At 38.4% G+C, this 25,616-nt stretch overlaps 1 protein-coding gene across 2 annotated transcripts in view; it reads right to left on the minus strand.

Annotated features, from left to right (window-relative positions):
• Positions 1–416: 416 nt before the first annotated feature.
• LOC104474970 (ras-related protein Rab-10) overlaps positions 417–25,616 on the minus strand; it is a 32,540-nt gene continuing 7,340 nt past the window's right edge. Inside the window, exons 2-6 of one of the 2 annotated variants that reach the window (XM_086742293.1) lie at positions 25,428–25,488; positions 23,764–23,902; positions 15,748–15,837; positions 11,604–11,705; positions 417–1,807 (exon numbers count right to left, since the gene is read on the minus strand). In XM_086742293.1, the coding sequence (XP_086598419.1) occupies positions 1,733–1,807; positions 11,604–11,705; positions 15,748–15,837; positions 23,764–23,902; positions 25,428–25,488 (467 nt within the window). In that variant the 3' untranslated portion in view covers positions 417–1,732. The remainder of the gene's footprint in view (positions 1,808–11,603; positions 11,706–15,747; positions 15,838–23,763; positions 23,903–25,427; positions 25,489–25,616) is intronic. The other variant, XM_086742294.1, reaches the window with a different exon arrangement.

Below are 25,616 nucleotides of genomic sequence, written 5' to 3' on the forward strand. Positions count from 1 at the left end.
AATTTAGGTATTAGGAAACTTCCTGCTTCCCAAACCAGTTAAGTAAGGAAAGGAGAGACCACGAAATCTCCATCACTGCAGGTCTCTAAACATCTTCCTGCAGTACAGCACGGACAGCTGATGAGAGCCTGAGATAAGGTGAGGACCTAGACAGCCTCTCAAAATCACTTCCAGCACTATTTTCTTCCTCTGCTATGGTTATATCTAAGTGTTCCTTGTTTTCAGATTTTGCTCTAAACCCAAGTTTAAGTGACTGGCCATGACAAGTAGTCAGGAATGGCTGTAACTATGTAGCCCTTCCCATCCTTTCACACCCCTTCTGCAAGCATACTAAATGGCCTACTGGCACAGTAAACTGGCAGTACACTCAGGCACATTGGGACCCATGCGCTTCAGAAAACATTTTCCAGTCGAGCTCACTGTCTCAATACCAAATTTAATAATAATTTGATACTATGACAATCTGCAAACAGCCCTCAAAAAAGAAGCAGGCATATTTCAGGAAGGTAGTGACATTCCAGAAGAGTCAGCCAGTGGAGTTAAGTTATTCTGGATGTGCTGGTATAGCTCACAACACAGTTTTGCACAGTAGTATTATTCTTTCACAAATGGTGATAAAACAATTAAATGTAATAATCAGCAAGAACTGCATCTCTGAGGCAAAAAAAAAAAAAAAATTAAAAAGACAATATAATCACCATGATTCTTCAGATTTCCCAACTTCTGTTTGTTCTGTGTGTGTCCTGCAGGTTAGATGTGTGTTCTCTTCACTTTTGATTAAAACAAAAAGCAATTGGCATCCTGATTCTGCCCTCACTTAAATAAAAACTGATATCCTCTACTGAAATTAAAGATATTACACACCAGTATAAAACAGATCTAAATGAACAGAATCCGATACCTGATGTATTTATACTTTAAGAAAATAATATAAATATCTCACAATCAAGCACAATGCATACCTGCATACCCTTTCAATATTGTGATCATTTACGACAAAAGGAACATTTGAAAATGCAGGTATGCTGCTAACACCTGCATGAATTATTTTATAGAATGATAAAAGTTTATATTAGCAAAATAATTATTACTGGATGCATTATGTTGTTCCATGTTTTCTGCCTTCTAAGGAAGGTTCAGCTACATACTGATCTTGTAAATGACTTATTCTTTTCTCTCAGTCGTCACCTTTGCAGCATCCCTGCTCAAGGGTATTCGAGTAACACGTTTCTGAAATGGATATGAAAGAAAGAAAGCCAAAAATCGCAGATAATTATCTTAGGGGACTGCAGTAAATATCAGCTACTTAAAGAGACGTTATCTGGGGGATAGCATAAGTGTTTTTATGTATCAGAATGCTGCCTGTGTGATGATGTCAATGCTCATTACATTACAAATCTGGTATAAACAACGCAGAAAAAAAAAGTCAAAGTTTTTTTTTAGTAAGAGAAAATTAGTACACTCAGATTTCATTTCTGCAAACGTTTGTATGCAAATACCATCATCCTGTGATGCATCTAATAATTCCAAAGTCAGATAATTGTTTTAACTTCACATTAAAAATATGAAAATATAATATAAACATATAAAAACATTTGGCAACAAAGTCTGTGTAACACAAAGGATACCTTAATACAGTGTTTTGGGATTACAGGCTCACTTTTAAAATCTTGTATGTTCCCTTGCAATAGTTAGTATTTTCTGAAGAGAAAATGGAATAAGAAACAGTATTTCAGAATGCACAGCAGGTTCTCTTCTTACTTTCATTTAGAGCCACAACATCTAAGTCATAGAAAACACAAGATTTCTGCAAAACAAACAAAAGCAAACATTTAATTAAGATATCTAGAACACAACAGCTGAAAAGCTTGAATTTTCACATATTTTAATATGTAAAAGACTTGCTGGGATATTGGATATATTTTTTCCTTTGAATATTTAATGAAAAGATTTCAGTTTTCTAATAAATTCGATGGAGACTGATGCCCATGCAAGACCCAGCTTGATATATTTATATTCTTTAGCTGCTTCAAACATCTCTCCTAACTCTGAAGGTGATAGATGATAGAAAGTACATTTTGAGGAGACAACTACTAACCATGTGAACTGATCCTGTAAATCTTTGCTTATATAAATTGTTCTAGATGTACAGGTTCTTCTGTTGACTACTACTACTAATTTGCAGTTAAGTACACTAATCTTTGAACTACTGAGCATGGGTGCAAAAATCCAGTTGAAAGGAGTAGGAAATAGAGAACATCAGAACCCATTAAAAAAAGGTACAGGCTATTAATTGTTATAAAGGACGTTAATTTGTTTTGTGAAATTGATTAAAATTCTCTAGTTTCTTGCCTCTGTTTAAAAACCAGGAATACCCCCAAATGGAAACAACTCAGTCTTTATCAAGATAGCATCATAGACTCATACAATAGTTTGGGTTGGAAGCGAGCTTTAAAGGTCATCTAGCCCAACCCCCAAAAAAATAGCACTCCACCCTTGTAAAACATTTATGTACTGATTGCAAAAGCAGATTTAAAAAAAAAAATCAGCAAAGCCAGAACTCTTCCTTTCAGCAATAAACTCAACTAGATAATTAGCGCTGACCAGAGAAACAATCAAACCCAGTTGTGCAATACAGTAAGAGTACATGTTGCAATCTCGTACTCTAAAACTATGAACACTGAACCCTGAACTTGGGGACAAAGACATAGAGAATATTGTTACATGCCTAGGAAAAAAAATGTCCTAACTTCTCTACTTGCCATTCTCTTGCCTGCTTCTTGGCAGGTTTACCCGGTATGTAATGATACACAGAGAAGTAAGTGCAACCACTGGATTCACCACATTCCTCTCTCAACCCAAACCCAACAGCCATAAACAACCATTTCTGACAATAAAGAGAAGCTTCCAGAGAGGACAGCTATCTAAGCTGAAATTCATGAAATTCAAAGCACAGGGAAAAAAAAAGGAAAAGGGGGGAAAAAAAGGCATAATGTAGTACGATGCTAACCATGATTCAGAATTGAGAACTTACAGATAAAATGTCACAGGGTCGTTGAACATTGACTACATCTAGAAAGGTTCACCTAAAACTACTCAGCTGAATCAAAACAAGGGGAAAGTAAAAGGTTCCCCCATGTTACAAGAAACCTTATGCCTCTTTGCCTGAGAATATTTAACGCTACCTAAAATTCTGGAGAAGACGCATCATATCTGCTTCCTGTTTCCTTCTGTAGCCATAGTTTTAGCTCTTCCAGCGCGCTGGCTGCCCTGTGCCAGCGGGTGGCTGAACCCATTCCTCCCTGGGCCTGCAGGGACCCAGAGATGCTTCCACAGTTCAATTTGCTGTGGGAGAAGATGAAACACCTGGGAAAGGGATCAGAAGTAATGGACAGAGGCAGAAGTAGAGGGCAGGAACAGTACCATAGTGTCTAAACCTCAGGATGGATGCCAAAGCTGTCATCAATAAAATTATTAGCACCTACTGTTCTGACTCTAGGGTACAGGAAGTTTGTGACTTACTGATTTTAGGAATTACTTGTCATTAGCCACATATAAATCCTGTATGAAGAAATACAGCATGTGCACATTTACTTGTTGGTTGTTTTTTTTTTTTGTTGGGAGTGACAAGTACCAATAGATATAACATTTTTATTACCCTTGAGAGACTGCCCAAATTCCAACATGCAGCTTCATAACTCCTAATTTGTTTTAGTTTTTACACAGTTGTGTGAAGTGCTTGAGTACAGGCATTAGCCATTAGGATCTGTGCTAGGTGGAGACAGTATTTGACAGTCTTCAAGCATAGACAGTAAGTGTAAAGTATGAAGACCTTTTTAAAAGAGGGAGCAAGGCAGAATCAAAAGTACACAACCATAACCTTGTCATGGTTGTCATGGAATAAGACACTACTCTAGTTTAGAGATAAGATTCTGAGGGGTGGGGAAGCTTTGGAAGATTATAGTACAATAAGAAATTTAAATTCACTCTACGGAGACCAAGAAAAATACTGAGCATTGATTATGGTGGACATAAACTACGTAGGTTTTGTTTCACTCCTGCTTTTCCTTCAGAAGAAAAAAAAGTTGAAGTAGTAAAAAAGTTCTCGAAAAATGCCCGTTTGAACAACTTCAGAATTCAGGTTTCACTTACTTAACTTTTGAGAAAACAGGTAATGTGAAAGTGTTGCAGATTATATCTAACTTCATGCTTTCAGTTAAAGGGCAGAAACTTGCACATTCCGTAAACACTGAAGATGCTTATTTGCAAATATTTTACTACTTAGTAGTACTTTTGGGTGGCGAGTAAGCTGTTCATGTATCCTTAGCAAGGGTCCTCAGTACTACAAGCGATTAAGAATGGTGAAACATATTTGACAATGAAATGGTTCATATAATCTGTAAAATCATTATATGACAGTAGTTCATCAACAAATTAGCCAGAACAGAAAGACAAGAACCACGTCGCCACAAATAAAGAAGAGGTAATAGTTTGTTTTAAAAGCCATTTAAAAGTTCAGGACTTTAAGAATCACTTCAGTTTGATAACACTATTCCACACAGGATCTTCATCAAGCAAATAAGGGCCTGGGATTCATTTAAGCAAATGTGCTATAAACACATTTTAAAAGTGCACATTCATACCCCAAGGAGATATTACAAGTCCTGCATAACGTGCTGAAGGAATGATCAAGAAATCTCATCATGATCAAGAAATTCCACAGTCCCACACAGTGCTCAACTTCAGCCCAGCCTTGGAAGAGGTGGGGCACCCTACTCTCCCAAAATTACAGCCAGGTATGCAAATCTCTCCCACTTGCGAGAACAAGGCGGGCAGCATTCCTTCTTCAGGGCTCCCTGAAGACTAACACTTCCAGCTCACATTTCAGCTTAGCCTGTTGGCACTCACTCCTGAATAAGCCAACCAACAACCAGCAGAAAACTGTGAAAAAGTGGGAAGAACCGAAATGGTACTGAGAAGCTCAGATTTCCCCTTTGGCATCTTGAGCAAAGTGGGGTTTGAATAATACCATCACAGACACAGATGCCACTCTACCCTGCAGTGATTTTAGTAAGACATTGAAACCTCCTGCTATCAGTACTTGTTTTTCCTGTTAAATAGCACAGCAGACATGTCTCACCTAACAGGCAAGCATCTGTTTCAGCTCGTTTTAAGCTCTCTGCTGAATCAGTGGAGAAAATCAGACAGGATGGACTTCTCTCCACAGCCGGCTGTCTCTCCTCCCAGGTTCTAAGCAGAGTCTGTATCACTGGTGCACAATAGGTACCTAACTTCTAGACACAGGGATGGTGACGAGATGGCTGAAATGCCAATTTTTTTATTTATTTTTTTTTTTTTTAAATCAAGCAAAGAAAGGTAAGCTGGTATACAAAGGGAACTATATAAAAAAATAAGGGAAGGTGTTTGAGTGGCTTCTAATGGAGTAAATTTATAAATCTTAGTTCAGATCAGCTGCCCATTCCTTGCTAGAAAACTGCTCAGATTAGCAGTGTCCTAATTCACCTACTCCAGCACTACTTTTTGGTATTTTGATACTGGTTTAGTTATTTCGGGGGTGGGGTTCACTATGGGTTTGGAAGAATTTTACACTATACATTTCAATGCCCTCAAAAAGGCAGACCTGGAGTGCCTGTGGGAAAACTATGGGCTTTAGAGAAACAAGCAGAAGGGACTGTAACTGAAGTTACTATTATTTATAACTTATTGAAATTCTAAGGATTTTTATTCTAATGACAAAATGATAATACTTAAAGACTGCAATAATTTTGTTTATATTTAACAGTGATAGTTGACAAAGACTGGCAAAGCATGACAGAGAATCTTGTGCAACCAAGTTCATGTGACTTCCACACCTGAACTACCAGTAGAGAGAGATCAGTTATTAAGATCAGTCCTGCCATTTTCTTGACCTGTATTTTCCTTGTGTTCTGTAATTCTAGGGCTGAAATTACTTGTTGAAAATGCAAGAAAGTCCTCTTGCAACAAGGAGTGGGCAGGACAGAGTAAAAGCAGTATCAAGCAAGAGCTAGGGATATATTAGCAGGAAAAGCCATCATTGGGGGGACAGGGACAGGAGAGGACCATGAGAGGACACAGGGTCAGGCACAGCACGATCTAACTGCCACAGAACACCTTCTCAAGAAATGTGGATGAAGTCCTTGCTCCCAAAGCCTGCTATTTCGCGATGTCTAAAACACCTAAGCCACTGGCAAAGTGTGGGTCTCTATCTCCCTCTTCTGTTAATACCATATAGACTATAACAATGTACTGCAGCTAGTTATTTCACAAACTTGAGAAGACAGCTGTGCTGTTACTTTATGACTCCTCAACCCTACAGATCATCTATGTAAGGATTAATACAGTTGCATCTCAAAATCCCTATTAAAGAAAGCAATCCCCCTTCAAAGTCAAGATTTGGGGTGATTCTCCCCCTCTACTCTGCCCTGGTGAGACCCCACCTGGAGTACTGTGTCCAGTTCTGGAGCCCCCAACACAAGGACATGGACCAGTTGGAGAAGGTCCAGAGGAGGGCCACAAAGATGATAAAAGGGCTGGAGCACCTCTCTTATGAGGACAGGCTGAGAGAGTTGGGGCTGTTCAGCCTGGAGAAGAGGAGGCTCCGGGGAGACCTGATAGCGGTCTTCCAGTACCTCAAGGGGGCCTACAGGAAAGATGGGGAGAGGCTGTTTAGTAGGGCCTGTTGCGATAGGACAAGGAGTAATGGTTTTAAAATAGAGGGGGGTAGATTTAGATTGGATATTAGGAAAAAATTTTTTACAATGCGAGTTATAGAACACTGGAACAGGTTGCCCAGAGAGGTGGTGGATGCCCCATCCCTGGAAACGTTCAAGGCCAGGCTCGATGAGGCTCTGAGCAACCTGATCTAGTTGGGGATGTCCCTGCTCCTTGCAGCGGTGTTGGACTAGATGACCTTTGAAGGGCCCTTCCAACTCTAACCATTCTGTGATTTTATGATCCTGCAGAAGCAGCAAATGCCAGAAGTAAGTCAAGAGTGTAACATTCCTTTGGTCTCCTGGAGTTTAATTTACTTAATTTAAATCACATGAAACCATATAGGCTGAGATACAGAGTCCTCTATAATAAATGGAGAGAGAAAGGCACCTTCAGATCCTAAAAAGATGCACCTCTTTCCACTGAATACAGAGGATTCCAGACAACCACACCAGATCAGTCATGTAAACTTTATTTGGCTAAGGTTGCATGCTAAGAGGAATCTCATCCCTTATACTCAAATATTATGATTAAGTTTTGATTTACATTACCTAATTATATGCTACTGTTTCCAGAAGAATATCTGGCTCATTCAATGTCCATAACAGATTTTTTTTTTTAATTAAAAAAGATAGTGTAGTAAAATTACCCCCTACATTGCACCAGCACTAAGTGAGTTGGTACCATTTATCATCTTTTCTTTAATCTCTGTACCTTGGTTCCCATGTGTGCAATGCTGAATACATCACTTAATGTTACTAAGAAGGTTATGAAGATAGAAATCTAAAATAGATCTAAAATACAGCATTACAAGCATTATGAAAAACCTCACGAAGAAATTAATATTCTGTGGCCAGTACAAGATAAATAAAGGGCAAATAAAGCCTGGGGCTCCATGCATGACTGAGGATAATAAAGAAACACTGAATGTGCACTGCTGGAGACACAGGGATCTTTTGGACAAACTAACAATTCCCTGAACCTTGGCAATAATGAAATCTGATTTCCTATGGATTTGAGTCTTTCAGTGAATTAAATTTGATATCCGTGATGCAAGCTCCAGCTGGAGTGGCTGGCTGAAGCATTTTTCAGTCTCTCTGAGTAGTCATCTCTGCCTCGTACTGTACAAACTAATGCTGGAGACCTTCCTTCTGCAGAGTACTCTGCCTTTCCTCCACTCAGTACCTTACTCTCAAGGAACTCCTCGGGAGCATAATTATGTTTTAGTTTGACCTGTCAAATTTGTTTAAAATCAGCTAGCAAGTTCTAAAGGTACTTTAGGAGCAAAGGAATGGGACACACAGTGTAATCTCAAAAACTTTGCTGCCATAGGAAAGGAAGGTAAAGAGATAAAGGAAGGACAGAATTGAGGCCTGCTCTTTCTGCGTGTTCATCTCAAATGGCATCCAGCTGTTAAACATTAAATGTTACTCTCAACAGCACAGGGCAAGGTCTTAAATGGATTTTGACTGTCCTCTGCTCAGCAGATATGTGTTTATTGAATATTATATTAAAATAATATTAGTGGTCAATGACTCTTGGGAGGTAGGCAAAAAGTAAATTTTGGTTAGTTTCATAGGAGTTTTCAGAAAAGGGCAAAAACTTTTCTTTTCCTCATTTTTTGAACACAGTGTCCCTCCTTCTGCTCCTAGTTTAGAAAAATACCAATCACCACACCCACGAAGACAGAAATACAAAGGCTTGTAACATTTTTTTTTTAAAAGCTAGCTAAGAAGAGTACTGCTCGTCAGCCATGAAACCAAACAACATGAAAGTGCAAATACTAACTGCATTCTGGGTGGCATTTTTTTGGTTTTGGTTGTTTTTTGTGGACTGACTCACAAGTACAAATAGTTCACTGGCAATCAGAAGCATTGTTAAGGAACAGCTGCCATCTATTAATGAACAGGTTTAGGCATATCTGAGACTTACAGGAGTTGTGAATAAATAAAATACTGTTGTTATTTCTCAACATGTCTAAGCAAACCTTTGGAATAAGCTGTGTCATTAACATTCATTTCCACTACAGCCTTTCGAATGCAATCCAATCAGTTACTAACTGATTGGTTTGAAAATCATGAGTTCTCAAAAACACAGCTGTTACCAATATAAGCTGTCTAATAACATCTGATTGTTTTAATGAGACTACCCATGTAAATCGAGATCCTACCCATGCAGGATCGAGACCCAGCATAGAACGGCAGAGACGATAGATATCTGAAAGGTTAAGCAGTGCTTTAGTTATCTGAATCTCTGGGGGACAGAAGTCTTCTCCCTCCCTTAAACCCACAACTACAAAAGAAGAGAGAGGAAAATGCAGCACAAAATAATGACAATACAAACTGGCCACGTTTTTTTCCCCTCTTCTTGTCTGACACATTTTAATGTGTTATTTTCCCAGTCCTCCGCTGAACCACAACTTGTTCTAAATTTCAAGAGAATCAAGAAGCTCATTACTTCTGTATGAGCTCTGTAACTCCAGACATCGATCTTCCCCATCTACAGGAATGTTTTCTGTAGATTTAGCTAATAAAGAAATGCCTGTAGTAGACGGTAAACAAGAGCGTATATAAAAAATTCTAGATTTTCTCAGATTAATACAGCCTACTGCAACACATCTGAAAACGGTCTACTGCCTGCCAGCCTGCCCTGCCTATCTATTTTACTTCTGAATGACCTCCACATACTTGTCAAAAGCATGGCCATAATAGACTCTTTTAGGGAGTTCCTTAAAACAAGTTTCCTCTGTGGACTGGTAAAGCAACGGCATGCTTCCGCTGGAACATCTCATCAGTCTGGGACAGGTGGTCCTATTGCAGAAGTAATGGAGGCCTGACATCCTGCTACCTCAGACATAGGTGTCGGGCAAAAACACTCTGTAAAGGTCTATCTCCTTTTTGCAGTCAGCAAGGACATATTTTAAAACTACAGAATGGATGTATATCTGAAGTGATCTCAGACTGGCATCTATCATGTCACTTTTCACAGCTACTAGTCACACTTCCTACTGCATTTTTCCCTTCTCGAAAATTTGATCAGTTAGAGGGAAGTTAAAATTCAAGTACTACATTCAGATTTCACAGTTTTGTGAACAAGCAAATTATTTTGTCGAACCTGAAAACCAAGATGAAACTGTATGGTAGGTTTATTTTTTTTTTACTGTGAACCCTTTCTTACCAGGCCAGTGGCAAAACCAATTGGGCTAAAGGAGTCCTTGTTTAAATCAAGAAATGCATATCACTAAAAATGGCAAATTATACACCAAAGTAATGGTATAGGATGCCCCATCAGGAACTGCAAACATTTCTGGATAAGGTGAAACGTTACTACAAACTTGACAAATTCTCCTGGACATATTTTCCAAGCACACATACATGCACACAGAGTGTACAGCTGTATTCTCAAGCAGTTCTAATTAAAGCCATGCAGCAGTAAAACATTTTCAACATGGTCTGAATTCATTTGCATGTCCACACTATAAAACCCAGGAATTTTCATGAAGATGAGTAGGAATACTAAAGTTCCACTTAAAGTAAAATTAGTGCAGGCAATCTTAATGTGAAAAATATCCAAACATCATTTCTGCACGCTGCAGAGGAGCTTACCCAAGCGCACTGTACAGAAATGCTCACTTCACACATATTTGTCTTTGCAGCAGTTATGAGCATAGCTATTGTTTTGTAGTTTTCATGCTTCATATTAACAAGTATATTCTGTATTTACAGTAGACAATGTCTTCTTCATTTACAAGAAATCAGAGTTATCTTATTTGAGACTTTTTGCCAACTATTCAAGGACCTGCCATTATCCTCCTGTTCTAAACGATATTTGACTCTTGAGTTGCTGAGCTTCATTTTCACGCTAAAGGGATCAAAAGCTTTTTTAATTTTTTTTCTTCTCTCAACAAAACCAGCTACAGCTTGTGTTATTTTGTAACGTGACAGGACCTTGATTTAGAAGCAGTCCAATCCCGAGCTACTATTCTGACCATCCCCTATGGCTACGTAAGCAAAACACTGCAACTTGTGACTTTGTCAGTAATTTTCCTCATTTATCTTTATTATGACTTCAAGAGTATTTGGAATGGAAGGTTAGTTTTGTATAACTAATATTGGTGATGAATGGCAATGATAATGCATTGCATGAAGAACATCCATTAATGTCTAAAATAATATTCTACTGTCTAAAAATAAATCACAATGCAAAACATTTTCAGAGCTAATTAACAATAATTCAGTCCTACAAAAGTATTGCTTTTCTGAAGAGTAAGGACCTTTAAGCCAACACACTCAAAGCAGTTAGAGATGCTGACTCTGACAGCTACAATATTGATTCTACCACTAATTAACTCAAATCTTTAGGTCCTAGTAACTCCGAAAGCATCAGTGTAAATCATCCAAACAAACAGCTATGAACTTTGGATAATGTATTTGATTGCTGAACACAAAAGGTCCGCTCATTCCCTCAGCATGCAGCCTCTGCACAGTGTGCATATTCTGCAGAAACCTCCTTCCTGGCACCGAAGTGGAACTACTCTAGAGCTATTAATGTCTCCCTTGAAGAAAAGCATGGGAAGGAAAGCCACAAATGCAGTTGTCCCGAATTTTCACCTTTTCTCTGAACTGTATTTTATTTGCTCCCTTCTTCGATTGTTCTCTTCTCCCACAATTCTTCTCCCCACGTCCCTCCTCTGTATGTCTACAGCTACAGGAACCCCCAAAATATTAACTCCATAATGCAAAATCAGCATTGGCTGTGCGTGGCTAAACCTCTTATGTATTTACAACCTTGTTTACCCAATCCGCCAAGAAAAATCTCCCATTTTCTTTCTACTCAGAAAAGGAGCCTACCTTTTCCAGTATTTCCTTAGTCAAGACTGAGAATGCATCCTCAATGTTCACATTATCTTTAGCACTGGTTTCAAAAAAGGGTATTCCATGTTCCCAAGCAAGCTGAAAAACAAATGTAGGCAATACGATGAACAGTCTTGAGGAAAAAAACACTTTCTACTACTAACAGCAAGAGATATGCATGTGACAGCTTCTAACATGCTATATAAACACTGATTAAGTAAATGTCAGCTCAGTAAAGTACTCTGTATTCATCCTCAGTTTATAAATTTCAGGTAATTCTTAAAGCATTCTTGTTAAATTTTTGCACTTTCACAACAGTTTTTTTAACCTATCTTCACTTGTAAATAAGAAGAATAAACTCTAGTGAGTCCGTTCTCTGTGTTTTGATTTATTTGGAAAATGAACTGTCTCCTAGGCAATTATTTAGAGGAAATAATGGAGTGCCTGCAGAAACGTAGAGACAAAAATGTGACAAAAACTGTAGAAAAAGAGGTGTGATGAAATATATGAAAAAAAGAGGCTCCTTTTTACCAGAGAGAAAGAAGCACAGAGGTAACAGGTAAGCAAAGAACAGGTATGTATGTGAAAATACATTATGATAAAAGGAGAAGAGAGAAAATATTTAGAAGAAAAGGGCAGCACAGACTTTACATTGGTTGATTTTATTAAATTTACTCATGTTCTCTCATTTCCAGTGTATTTTCCTTAAAGATAGCTTAGAGATATGTTGACATAATGGAAAAAAAAAACAAACAACAAATCACCAAATTTCATAGCTTTTTAAGATCCGAAACCATTACCCCTTGTCCTCTCACAAAAGGCCCTACTGAAGACTCTCTCCCCATCTTTCCTGTAGGCCCCTTTTAGGTACTGGAAGACCGCTATAAGGTCTCCCCGGAGCCTTCTCTTTTCCAAGTTGAACAGGTTCAGCTCTCCCAGCCTGTTCTCATAGGAGAGGTGCTCCAGCCCTCTGATCATCTTTGTGGCCCTCCTCTGGACCCTTTCTAGTCAACAGGGATCTCTCCCAACCACCATGATAATGGGGTAATGGTTTTAAAATAGAAGAAGGGAGATTCAGATAAGATATAAAGGAAACATTTTTTGCAATGAGGTTGGTGGAACAGTGGAACAGGTTGCCCAGAGAGATGGTGGATGCCCCATCCCTGGAAACATTCCAGGTCAGGTTGGACAGGGCTGTGAGCAACCTGATCTAGCTGGAGATGTCCCTGCTTCTTGCAGGGGGGTTGGACTAGATGACCTTTAAAGGTCCCTTCCAACCCTAACCATTCTACGGTACTATGATTTTTCAGAGTTTACTGGCAGTGACTCCAATCACATTGACCAGCTCTTCCAGCACAACTGGTGAACTTGATCATGTCCACGAATGCATCCACCTTTCCTAAGCAGTTTCTAATCCAATGCTTTCCCACTGCTGTCCACCTGTTCCTTCCTAAAACATGCCAGTACATGCAGAGGTCTAGGAGCAAGCTCGATCTCTGAAGACCAATGCAAAACAAAAATAAAATAAAATTTAAAAACCTTGACTACTTCAGCCTTCTCTGTATCATGTTACTACATTGCCTACTACACCTATCAATGCACCCCATTTTCTCTGTATGTACACAATATTGGTCAAAGAAGATTAATGCATGTATTATTCCAAATCACCTTACATACTGATAAGTATTACAGCAAGTCCTCTAAAAAATGTAGGTAGATAGAAAAAAAATCCAACAGTCAGTCCAGTGCTAAAGCAGCTGAAAGTATGAACAGAGCTTTGGCTACTCCCTCTCGTAAAGAAACTGGAAAGGCACATTCAAATAATTACTTTTTTTCGCCTTTCAGAGCACCTTGAATAGATCTATAAATAAAATGCCTAAATAAATTTACAAACCTGTGGGAATTATGCTACTGGAAAATGTTATTTTATATTACCCTTGAGAACAGTTTGGCAATCTTGAGTGAAATAAACTCATATCTTACTTACAATAACAAAATAAGTAAGGCCAATATCTCTTCCAAGGTGAAATGTAATTCCAATTGTTAATTTCTTTTAACTTAAAATATTCTACTTCCTAGCAAAGTGCTGCTATGATTTCTTAGTGTTGAGTCAGAGAGATGTGTCTGAAATATTCCTGGAACTGTGCAGAATGGCTTGGTTTTTTTTTTTCGTTTGTATTGTGCCTGTAAAATCAGCCTTGAAGTCAAGCATATGAAGACAGCAAAAGCAAAAAAAGGAAGAATATTTTACTTGGCTTTCTGTTAGAAAGATCTGATAGGAAAAAACCAGCCACATTCTACCAAATCATATAAGCTTCAACATTTTTATTTATTTTTCAGAGAAAAAGATAATGTTATTTGCGGGGGCAGGGGGGGAATGGAGGACCCAAGAAGATTGAGTTCCAACTTTCCTCAAAGTGAATAAAAAGCTATTAATACAAGAAAATACTTCATAGTGTTAAAATTAAATAATCAATTTCAGAGTGATCAAAATCACATAATTACAAAATTAAAAATAATATAATTTCTCACCATTAAATCAGTCTATAAATTGGCATACAATAGCCACTCAGTTATGAAAAATTGTTACAGAAATGCCAACATAGATGGTAGATTCCCACGGAATCCAGGGGTCTTCTCTGCAAGACTCTGAACAGAACAATACTTAGAGTTCACACTCATAGAATAATATGAAATACGCAAGTATGAATTGTTACATGGCAGAGTTAGTATCGAGCTATTTTCCCCTCTCAATAAGGACATTTTCTTATTTGGAGTGAGAAGACAATTATTAGCGCTCTCTCTGCTAATGGAATCTTTCTGCAGCTGGTTCAGGCAGACTTTTTAGTATTTGTAAATCACATTAAAAGGAAGAAATAGTATGAAGAGTTGCCTTGCCTCCAAACACAGAAGAAATCTAGAAAGCAGACTCGTTGGTGAGGAGGTAATGATTTGTTTCTGAAAAAAAAGACTACATTAAGAGAAATTTTGACTGCATGGTTAAGTACACAGAAGTTAGAAAATGTCACGGTTAATACCATATGCAAAACCCTACTACTGCCCTCTTGTGCACATGCATCCTGTGACTCTTTCGATTTCTGACAGTGTATTCTTTCAGTGAGAGTATACATGTTTTCCAGCAACATTATTCCTTGTTTACAGATATAGTACATTAACATTGGAAGTGTATTGCATACAAACAACGAACTTTCAAAAGTATCTATTTGTAATGCTGTTGCAAAGGTGATGCTATTTTTAAAAGTTCTTTAATCTAGGATTATATTATTGGCAAGAAATTATCAGTGTTCTTTTCTTTAAACATCAGACATCCTGCCTGACTCACCATGTCTGAAAGCATAACAGAAGAGCTCACTGCACGTTCCAGACAAGACGCATACAGTTTGCAGTTGCAAAAGTTACTCGTATACAGGACAGGATCTCCTGCAACATTTAGTCATTATCACAATTTCTTCTGCTATAGCATGGCTCCTGGATTTCCTCATTGGTTCTCAGTGGGAGTAACTTGCCATCGCCTTTAGAACAGCACGCCCCACTTAACACCAGTTCTTCCCCTACACATGGTCAGCAGGTATAAACCATACTGTAGTCTCAGTACGACACTTACACAGTTAGATCTGGATATTCCCTAAATGTATCTGTCCAGTATTATTTAGGGCTATTCATAGACAATGTAGATCACAGTGCACACGCTGCCAGAGTACTTCTTTATAGTCAGGCTATAGCAAAATTGATGAGTGGCACCAGAAAAATTACACAGAATGTATTATGCATGACATTTTAGTATTTCACATTAAAAAGAGTACTCTGGCATAATGTTAGAATAGTTCTAGTTTTAAGTCAAAATATAATATTTCTACCATAACACCTAAAACTTTAAAAATACATTTTAATATTTAAAATAAAAATCAGTATTCTGAAGAGATCAGCTAGGAGTTACTTGATGTATTTCTGCTCATATGTTAAAAAAAACCCCAACGCTCCAGAACTCCACAACTGTTCTTCTAGAGCAATTCCTAATAGAATTTATAGAATTCAAGAGCTTTTTATAATTTTCACTGTTAACAGCTCACAGTCACATACTAAGATACTCAGGAAAACCCCAAGAAAGTACCAATGATACCTTTTCTCCTTTCTGTTTTGGAACTACACGTTCTGACTCCTTATCACACTTGTTGCCCAACAGTATTACGTCCACTTCATCACCTGCTTTCTAAAAGAGAACCAGCATTAATAAGTGTCAAGTAAGAAAAAAGCAAACAACAAAAGCCCTTCACCTTCAGCTCACACTAACCTTCAGCACTTTATTTCCTTCAAAGTAAAGGCTAAATTCTGTCCTGACCTTTTCATATGTGGAAATATTTTCCATCAGTTACCAGGATTTTGAGGAAAACAGCAAGATTGCAAAGAGCAGAAAAAATCACTTCCAAGTGCAGGGCATAATTTCCAACTCCTTTCATAAGGTATAAAGTATATGGTGCATGGGCACCTTCTTCTGATGAATGCTCCATCTTGAGGCTTTAAAGTGACTGGAAATTCCCTGAATTCGCAGACACTGCCCTCCCTAAAGTAATGGGTTCATGGATTAGCATATGAGTCAGGCCTACATCCATCACTCACAAGTAAAAAGGAAGGAATTTGCTGCACCTGAAAGAGCACCTCTCTGTGCTTCACTTTTGCACACAGACAGTAAAATTACATTCAAAGTGTTCAAACTCAACATAAAAGTTTGATTATTCCAAGACACTCGTAAGAAGGCAATAGATTTTTAATGAAGTAAAATTTAAAAACTCATTGATTTCAAAAGGAAGAAAAATCTAGGTTTTTGACCTTGTCTCCATCGTCCGTTCCGCTAATCCAGTTACATATATGATGACTGTGAAATGCACTGGGTGCTTTACATCAGTGTTATTTTAAGATAAGCTGTTGTAACTATACATGACTGGAATAATGACAAGGAAAGGGAATGGTTCTGCAATGGCATGTGGAATTTGAAAACTGACATTTGTCGTGAAAATTATAATATTTAAAACCACTTTTGGTGCGTAAATTGAGGAAGCTGAGGGTCTCAATCTAGAGACAATTAAAGGTAATGTGGTCTGATCCCATGGCTTACATTCTGAAAGTACATTCTCACACAGCTTCACCCACCGAATACTCAAAAAGCCTGGTCTCAGGCTGCAGATCTCTCTACAAGGAGCTTGATGGAATCTCTGATCTCTGTCAAAGTCTTAATTTTTATAACTTTGCCATTAGACAAAATCAGGCACAACCCTCTTCCCCAGAGCTTACACAGGCACATGGACACACGTCCCTCCCTTCAGAGAAATGCAAAGAAAAACCTCTATTCATTAAAGGATGACAGAATCATTATTCTTAGCTTATCTGCACTTTTACAACTAAGTTGCCTCATTTGAAGAGTACAGCAGTAGGCACAATTTATTATTAAGGAACACTATTTCATTTTTTTTAATCCACTCTCATTTTAGAGCCAGCTAATCTCATTTCACACCCACAGCCGATGTTCAAGATAATGTAGTATTAAAGTGAAGTAAGCTCAATATAAGAGTACAAAAGTACAGGCCTAAAATAATGAATCAATCTAACCTGGATTAATAAACAAAAATGTTGGCTGTTTCAGAATGCACTGGAGCTTTACACATTAAGGTCAATGCCTCTCCTACATATGATCACACACATCAGTCCCTAAAACAGGGTAAATAGACAATTCAATCTCATCACATAATCAGCCTTTTAACTGGAAGAAGACTGTATGTAGCTGAAGGTTTTACAAGTGACATTTGACTTTACTCTGAAGTAAAAGGCGAAAGGGAAATACTTGCACACTGTATGTACAAAATCATGAAATTAATCCTGCAACTTTATTTCTGTACAAACAGCACAATTTTTTGCAGTAGGAATGTTCCTTCTAAACAGCTTCAAATAATAACAAAATTTAAAGGAGGTTAGAGGTACCAGTAAGTATTTATCAGTACTACCAATCACTAAGTACTTAATTCAGCAATAACTATTATTTCTACATCAATATAATGCAATAATCTATTTTCACTTTGACTGGATCCTCCACTAAAGCATTGAAAGTACTCCTTTTTTAAAGATGGTATCTTGCAGTTTCTTGCTTTTAGAAAACTAAAGACTATACACTGAAAAGACGTCCATTTTAAATTCTGAAAACTGATTATGTAGATGAAGTCTTAAAAAACTAAGTCAATATGACTAGGCCGAAGTTTGACCATGTGCTCAGTTGGCATAAAAACTGCAGAGGTACACTGATTTGAAATGGCCAAAAATATGGCTCTTTACTGCTTCCAAAAGCTCACTGTGTATTTTCATCCTCTTTTATTTATAGCTTAGGAATAAGCTTTCCAAATGCAAAATCTATTGCTAAAAAGAGGATGGTTATTTTACAGTTGTTAAGATGCTATTCTGCAAGTCATCACTGACTAAGCTAACAGAGTCAAGAAACATTTTTTCCCCATGTCATGGAAAAATACTATTAAAATTTTCATCAGTGTCATCAAGGCAAAAAGAAAAATTTCTTTTTTGAGAAATAAAAAAAAAGTGTTTTGCTTTGGTATCTCAAAAATACATCCAGATTTTTCATTCACTCTCCAGCTAGTATTTTGGTTGTAACATTCTACTGAAACTTAAAATAAAAATAATCTGAAGTTGGAAAAAAAATTAGCCTATTTTTTTAAAAAAGTCCAAAAAGGAAATATCAGCATTATATTTCTAAGAAAAAAAAAAAAATTGGAGCCAGGAGATTTATTAAGACTGACCAAGTGTTTCGAAGCCTTTGGCTGAGCTTGGGGTCATCAGATTTTGGCAAAAGGGTTTTTTCCCCGCTGGCTTCCTGGGCAGCTGGATGCAGAGGTAGCGGAGGCCAGGCTGCTGTGACCGGTGGCCACAGGAGGGAGCAGCGCCAGAGCTCAAAGGCAGCGGTGCCATGGGCCGGACGAGGAACACTGGGCTCTTGCAGCACAGTACCACGGTGCGCTTTAGCAGCCTGCTCTTGACAGGAGCCATCCATCCGTGCCCTTCACTCATTACCGTACTGCCCAACTTCGACCTAGCCTGTGCACCCAGCCAGCCAGACAGGCAACTCACTGCTTGACCGTGTGGCTATTAACAGAAATCAAAAATGCAAAAGGGAAAATACCTTGCTCATCTCTTTTGTATGTAATTTGTTTGGGTTTTTTTTTTTTCCCCAAATATTAGGTCTTTTTTGTTAGAATCATAAGATCATTAGGGTTCTAAGGGACCTTTAAAGGTCATCTAGTCCAACCCCCCTGCAAGGAGCAGGGACATCTCCAACCAGATCAGGTGGCTCAGGGCCCCCCCAACATGGCCCTGAATATTTCCAGGGATGTTGCAGTTGTTCTTATTTTGCAGGGAAACAGTTTCACAGAAGCCCTGTGAATTCACATGTGTATCAGAAGTAGCACAGACATCTTTACTGAAAGATAACTACATCACATTCGTACTTACAGGTTCTTGGAAGAAACTACCCCTTCACTTTTTAAATGGTGAGCACAGATCCTACCGTGAATGGCTGGGCTTAGCCTCCCCTGCAGCAAACTGACCGTGATTATCTGCTCATCCAGACTCCTTGTTGTATAAAGTTATCTATCCAGTGATGGATCTTACAGAATCACCACCTTGTCCCTCCACCGCATTTCCAGGGCGTAGCTGTGCAGGGCTGCGTGACTTTGATACTCACTGATTACAGTTTGAAAAGGGAACAGAAGTTTGCTTGTAGGTCCAAACAGTGAAATCAAGAACCCATACCTGATAAATACACTATGGCAATACTTAATTAGTTTGTATTTGAGGAAGAAATGTAGCACTAATATAATTTTTCAGATCTGAAGAGGATACACACGGTCACGCAGCAAGATGAGGACAGAGCTGGGGAAGAACGTAAAGCTGGGAAGTTGTCCTCACAGTCTCTTTGATTGCAACACACAGGCAGTGCTCATATTATGATTCCCATACATGTCTCTTACCATATATTTTTCTAAGTGCCACCCTATGACCGCAGTTACAAATGCCTAGTTTCCACTACTTTAGTGGAAATAAACAAATGATATAATCTGTTTGTCTATTAGCAAACATAGACAGGACTAGATATAAACAAATTTATCCTGAAACCAGTCTGGGATTAGAGATAAACCAATTTATTAAAGTGACAAGAACAAGAATTTTCAATTCTAATCAAAGCCACAACAACAAAACCATCTATGAACTGGAACAATTCGATCCTTTTGACATCAGGCTGAGGAAGAGTTTGAAATAATCAAGCTCAGAAGAGTTTGAAGTCAAACTAATGTACATTTGTAAAGCAGTTTGCTGCGCTGCTTTTATTTAAGTATGATGCAGAAACACTGAAAGACAGTCCAGTATCCCAACTCTCAGATGCATCAAATGAACAGAACCAGAAAAGGGCACTATACAAAAATGGCACTAACTCAACACACAACATTTCATATCCTGACTGAGGGGTCAGTTCTTCAGGTAGTACAAAGAGAAAGATAGTGCATTTCAATAAAAATAAATTATGTCACCCAGACTTGCTACTGCATGAGAAAATTAATTTCTCTTCCTCATGCAGAAAATTCAGTGCTAGCAGAGAATTTCCAGCACGGAAATAATTGTTAGGAACTGGTAATGGCTACCTTCATGGCCACACCAGGAGACTAGCACAATGAAAACCAGTCCAGTGTATTTAAAAGAAAACTAGCACCTGCCATCTATGTCAAAAGTTTTTGGAGATCCAGATGCCATGCGAGAATCATGGAGTGATTTAGGTTGGCAAAGACTTCTGGAAGTCATCTGGTTTAAGCCCCTGCTCAAAGATGGGCCAACTTCAAAGTCAGGTCAGGTTGCTCAAGGCCCTGTTGAATCGAATTTTAAGTATGTTCAGATCCTCTCGGGGCACCTGTTTGAGCATTTGATCACTATATTGTGAGGAACTTCTTGACAATATGTTAGTTGGAATCTTGTTCAAAATATCCTTGAAAGAACTGTTTTCTGCAAATGGATTTGGTACACGGTTACTAGTATTTAATTTTTAAAGGCCAAACAGAATCAGTCTTTCAGAACAGTTGCCTGCAGTAACTAAAAGCCATGTCAGCAGACAAGAGGAACACCTTAATAAATTGGACATGACCCACAATCCTACAAATAAAGAATGGTTTCAGGTTCTAAAGTAATTTTCCTGCAATTATCATGCTCCTAATGAGTGCATTACAAATCCAATATACCTGTATTAGATTTGCCAATAATGTCCTAAGATACTAATCTGTGAGTATATTTTTCTAGTAAGCTTTTAAAGTAGTCATGTTACTTTGTTTCCTCTACTTCTGAATACAAATTTTACAACAATACAGATATGGCAGCATATTTGTGTCTTCAACTTCCTTGAACAATAATTCATTTTTAATAGGAAAGTTGCTGTATTCCACACTTAAAGTAATAGAAATACAATAAGAACATTACTGATAATCTGATTGTAATAGCACTGACTGGCCAGTTTTTAAAAAAATCAATGGAGTTTTTAGGAATGCTAAATTGCTTAGATTGTTATTTTAAACTGTTGTTAAAAAGGGCCTAGCACACTAAACCGATTTTTTTTTAAAACTTTCTGTTTAAAATCTCTATGTACAAAGAATTAAAAAATGAGAGCATAATGTAATAACTGAATTGTCTCAAGATATCCTGTTTGATTGGTTCAGCTGCAAGCTTTACATTACTTATTAGTCTGGTGTTTAATGAAACCTTTATCTTTTCCTGTTTAAAATTGTATTTAACTTTTCTATGCTTGCATATTTTAAAGGGTGCTGTAGCAACAGCCACTTTGATACTGGGCGTTTGTGGGGAATCAAATACTGGTTTGCATTCACAGACCAAAGCAAATGCAGGGAATGTCACCAACGTCCAGTAAGTAATTAATTTTCATGAAATGCTCTCTGTTTTAACAGTTATTGCTTAAAAACACTTCTTTTACAATGAATGGCCCCATATATTTTCACCAAGACGCTTCAGAAATTAATATCCCACTAGGATTAAATGAAATTTTTTATTATTATCTAGCTCTGTTACAACACTCACTAATTGCTGGTTTTGAGATTGGTACAATCAATCATGCAATTTACATTCCCAGAAATTGTTTTAAAATAGCTATTTTTCCATTTTTAAAATTCTAAACTAACAAAGTACCTTCAGAGGTTAAGATTAAACAATCTAAATATTAGTACCTTGAGTATGTTTACACGAAAGCTTCTAAGTGTCATGTACGGAAAGCAAGCTTGTGCAAATGTGATTTCCTGACTGACTTAAGCAGATCTAAGCCTGCATGGTGGCTACAAGAGCTAGTCCTGTCCTTCCCTCCACCCTACAACTTTTGGTCAGCCCTGAAGTGGTCAGGCAGCTGGACTAGATGATCATTGTAGGTCCCTTCCAACTGAAATACTGTAGTCTAAAACTGACCTGCCTCTACGTACCAGAGAACACATCAAGAGAGACCTAGCAACAAAGACTCATGGTGCAGGGTTACAGGTAGTTGAATGATCTGATACCTAAGGGCTTGCCCACTCCTCCCTCCCTGGTTCCTCCCTCACTTTGCTCCCGCACATTCTTCTCCTGGCCTCCCTACTCTTCTGGCCTTCGTACTCCTACCTGTTTACCTTGCACCTTTGCTTTCTATGAACATCTTAACTCACTAATGGAGCACAAAACCATCCAACTGGTCTTGCAGTGTTAGGTTTCTACCACATTAGGAAGTCAGAGTGAACCTCAGAGGGCTCTGACAGGTTCCAGAAACAGCACAGTGGGAGCTCACATTCAGAAGCAGGAAGGGAGGTGGGAACACTCTCCCCATCTGGCAGCCATGTGCTGTTGAATCATTTCCTGTGTCACATGAAAGCACATGCTTCCACCTTCAATACTATAAGCAGCGGAGATAACCAAACAGCTCACTGCCACCAAAAACGGATTCTCCTTTTTCTCCCTCAGTTCCTCCTTCTCGAAACCATTCTCTCAAAGGGAATATCCAGCAAGGACAAAGAGGATGTTTCATTTTATTTATTTATTTTGATTCTTGAGATGAGGTGACGACACTAACGCAATGAAATTAGGAAAGGGAAATCACTGGCTGTGATATGGAATTTTTACATGGAAGCCAATTAAAATTCTGGGATGAGCTCATGGTGACTGGCTTGTGCGTTAGCTACATCAGTGACAGAAGCACCATAACTCAGCATGTGCAAAACCAGATTGGAAGCTATGTTTTAGAATCATAGAATCATAGAATGGTTAGGGTTGGAAGGGACCTTCAAAGGTCATCTAGTCCAACCCCCCTGCAAGGAGCAGGGACATCCCCGACTAGATCAGGTTGCTCAGAACCTCATCCAGCCTGGCCTTGAACGTTTCCAGGGATGGGGCATCCACCACCTCTCTGGGCAACCTGGTCCAGTGTTCTATAACTCGCATTGTAAAAATTTTTTTCCTAATATCCAATCTAAATCTACCCCCCTCTATTTTAAAACCATTACTCCTTGTCCTATCGCAACAGGCCCTACTAAACAGCCTCTCCCCATCTTTCTTGTAGGCCCCCTTGAGGTACTGGAAGACCGCTATCAGGTCTCCCCGGAGCCTTCTCTTCTCCAGGCTGAACAGCCCCAACTCTCTTAGCCTGTCCTCATAAGAGAGGTGCTCCAGCCCTTTTATCATCTTCATGGCCCTCCTCTGGACCTTCTCCAACTGCTCCATGTCCTTCTTGTGTTGGGGGCTCCAGAACTGGACACAGTACTCCAGGTGGGGTCTCACCAGGGCAGAGTAGAGGGGGAGAATCACCTCCCTCAACCTGCTGGCCAAAAGTACTTCAGAAAACACTCCTGTATAACCGTGGGCTTGTCCTGGATAATCTACATTGTATTCCGGTTTCAGATAACAGTAATCCCACTATCATACTGTGTGCCAAGTTAAATGTAAGAAATTCTGATTAGAAAGATACAGCTCAAGGAACAAGAATAAATCTCATGCAGACATTTAAAATATTAACTGCAGTAACTCACTAACCACCTTTATTAAGAGATCAATCGCTGTTAGATATATTTACCTGATGTATGTCTTTCATCCAGCTTGTTATACTTTGAAAGCTGTCCAGATTCGTGACATCATATACAAGAACAAAGCCTTGTGCACCACGAAAATAGCTAGTACTAAGTGTATGGAATCGCTCCTGGCCCGCAGTATCCCTGAAAGAAATTGTAGGAAATCACATATACAGGAGGGGAAAAAAAAAAAAAAAAAAAGATTATAAAACTGCAGAACCTCCAAGAAAAATCACTTTATTTTAAGGAGTATTGTATAAATTTTCAATGATGCACCCTAATATGAAAGGAACAACCAAAGATAAGGATGAGAGAATATCTGGGTGCCAGATAAAGCAGTGAAAGAAATACACTAAAGATTTATTCTGAATAATACAGCCTTACTAGGGAAGCTAAACCAGCGGTTGAAGTCTATGTGTAACTTCAAGCCCACCATTGCTTCTTTATATACAGTTAACCATTAAGTTTGACTTAAGATTAAATATTAAGATGATTACTTAATCATAAAGGTTAACTTCCTGGAGAACAGAAGGCTCTGTGGAGACCTTATTGCAGCCTTTAAATACTTAAAGGAGGCTTATAAGAAAGATAGGGACAAACTTTTTACCAGGACCTCTTGTGACAGAACAAGAAGGAGGCAGATTCAGACTTGATATAAGGAAAACATTTTTTACAATGATGGTGATGGAACACTGGAACAGGTTGCCCAGAGAGGTGGTGGATGCCCCGTCCCTGAAAACGTTCAAGGCCAGGTTGGATGAGGCTCTGAGCAACCTGATCTGGTTGGACATGTCCCTGCTCCTTGCAGGGGCGTTGGACTAGATGACCTTTAAAGGTCCCTTCCAACCCAGATTACTCTATGATCAGTACAACTCAGGTGATAAAAAAAAATCTGAAGTACCAGCACCGCAGGAGTCAGATTACATCCCATATTCTGATAAAACCTTTGTAAACTGTGACACAGAGAATAAGCTGGTTTAGAAGGAAGGTAGATTTTGGGAAAAAAAGCCATAAAATACAGGGATGCAGAGATTCCTACACAAAATTATGCCTTTAGAAAGCTGTAAACAGGACTCCAAGACTTTTGTATTAAAACTTGAGATGGAGTAATTGCACATCTAATACTGGTCTAATACTGGATAAATCATATACAGAGTTACTTCTTGAGAAGTTAAATTCTGGTAAATATAGATAACCTTCAGTACTGCATGCCTGGAGAGCTGGGTGTCAGTAGCCCTACACAGCTTTTAGAAAAACCTCAGAAACTAAAAAAGAGAGTGTAGGTTCCCAAAGATTCATCTTACTAGCTCTCTCTCGGTGACCCTTTTGAACATGCATTTGATGGGCAATGAAATGTGAAATTTTCTTGCTTTGTCACTTCCCTCAATGTTCTTACACAATTAAATATACTTAATATGGATCGTAGATCTGCAGTGTTTGTATGCTGCAACAGCAAAGTTTTATTGTTAAAGCAATCTAGCGACAACTCTCTTTTTAACTTACATTAGTTGCTGCAAAACATATGCTCCCCTAGGCCAAATTCAAATTTTAAAATGACCTAGTCGGAACAATTGCACTTTAGGAAGACACACAATTAAAAGCAGATGAGATTTTTCATGCTGTAATTTAAGTTAGTTGGCTCTCATTTGTGATATAAATTAAAACTTACCATATTTGAAGTTTCACTCTTCTATCATTAAACATTACTGGCTTTACTTTAAAATCAATGCCTAGAAGAAAGAAGAAAATCTGTAACATTTCTTATAATAACATGGATTCCTTTTGAAGATTGATTCTTAGCTCTAGTTATCATGCAATTTGGAACAGAAAGTGAAAAGGAACTATATCAAACAAAGGA

This window comes from Chlamydotis macqueenii, chromosome 2 (assembly GCF_036417535.1).
Source record: "Chlamydotis macqueenii isolate bChlMac1 chromosome 2, bChlMac1.mat, whole genome shotgun sequence".
Taxonomy (NCBI): domain Eukaryota; kingdom Metazoa; phylum Chordata; class Aves; order Otidiformes; family Otididae; genus Chlamydotis; species Chlamydotis macqueenii.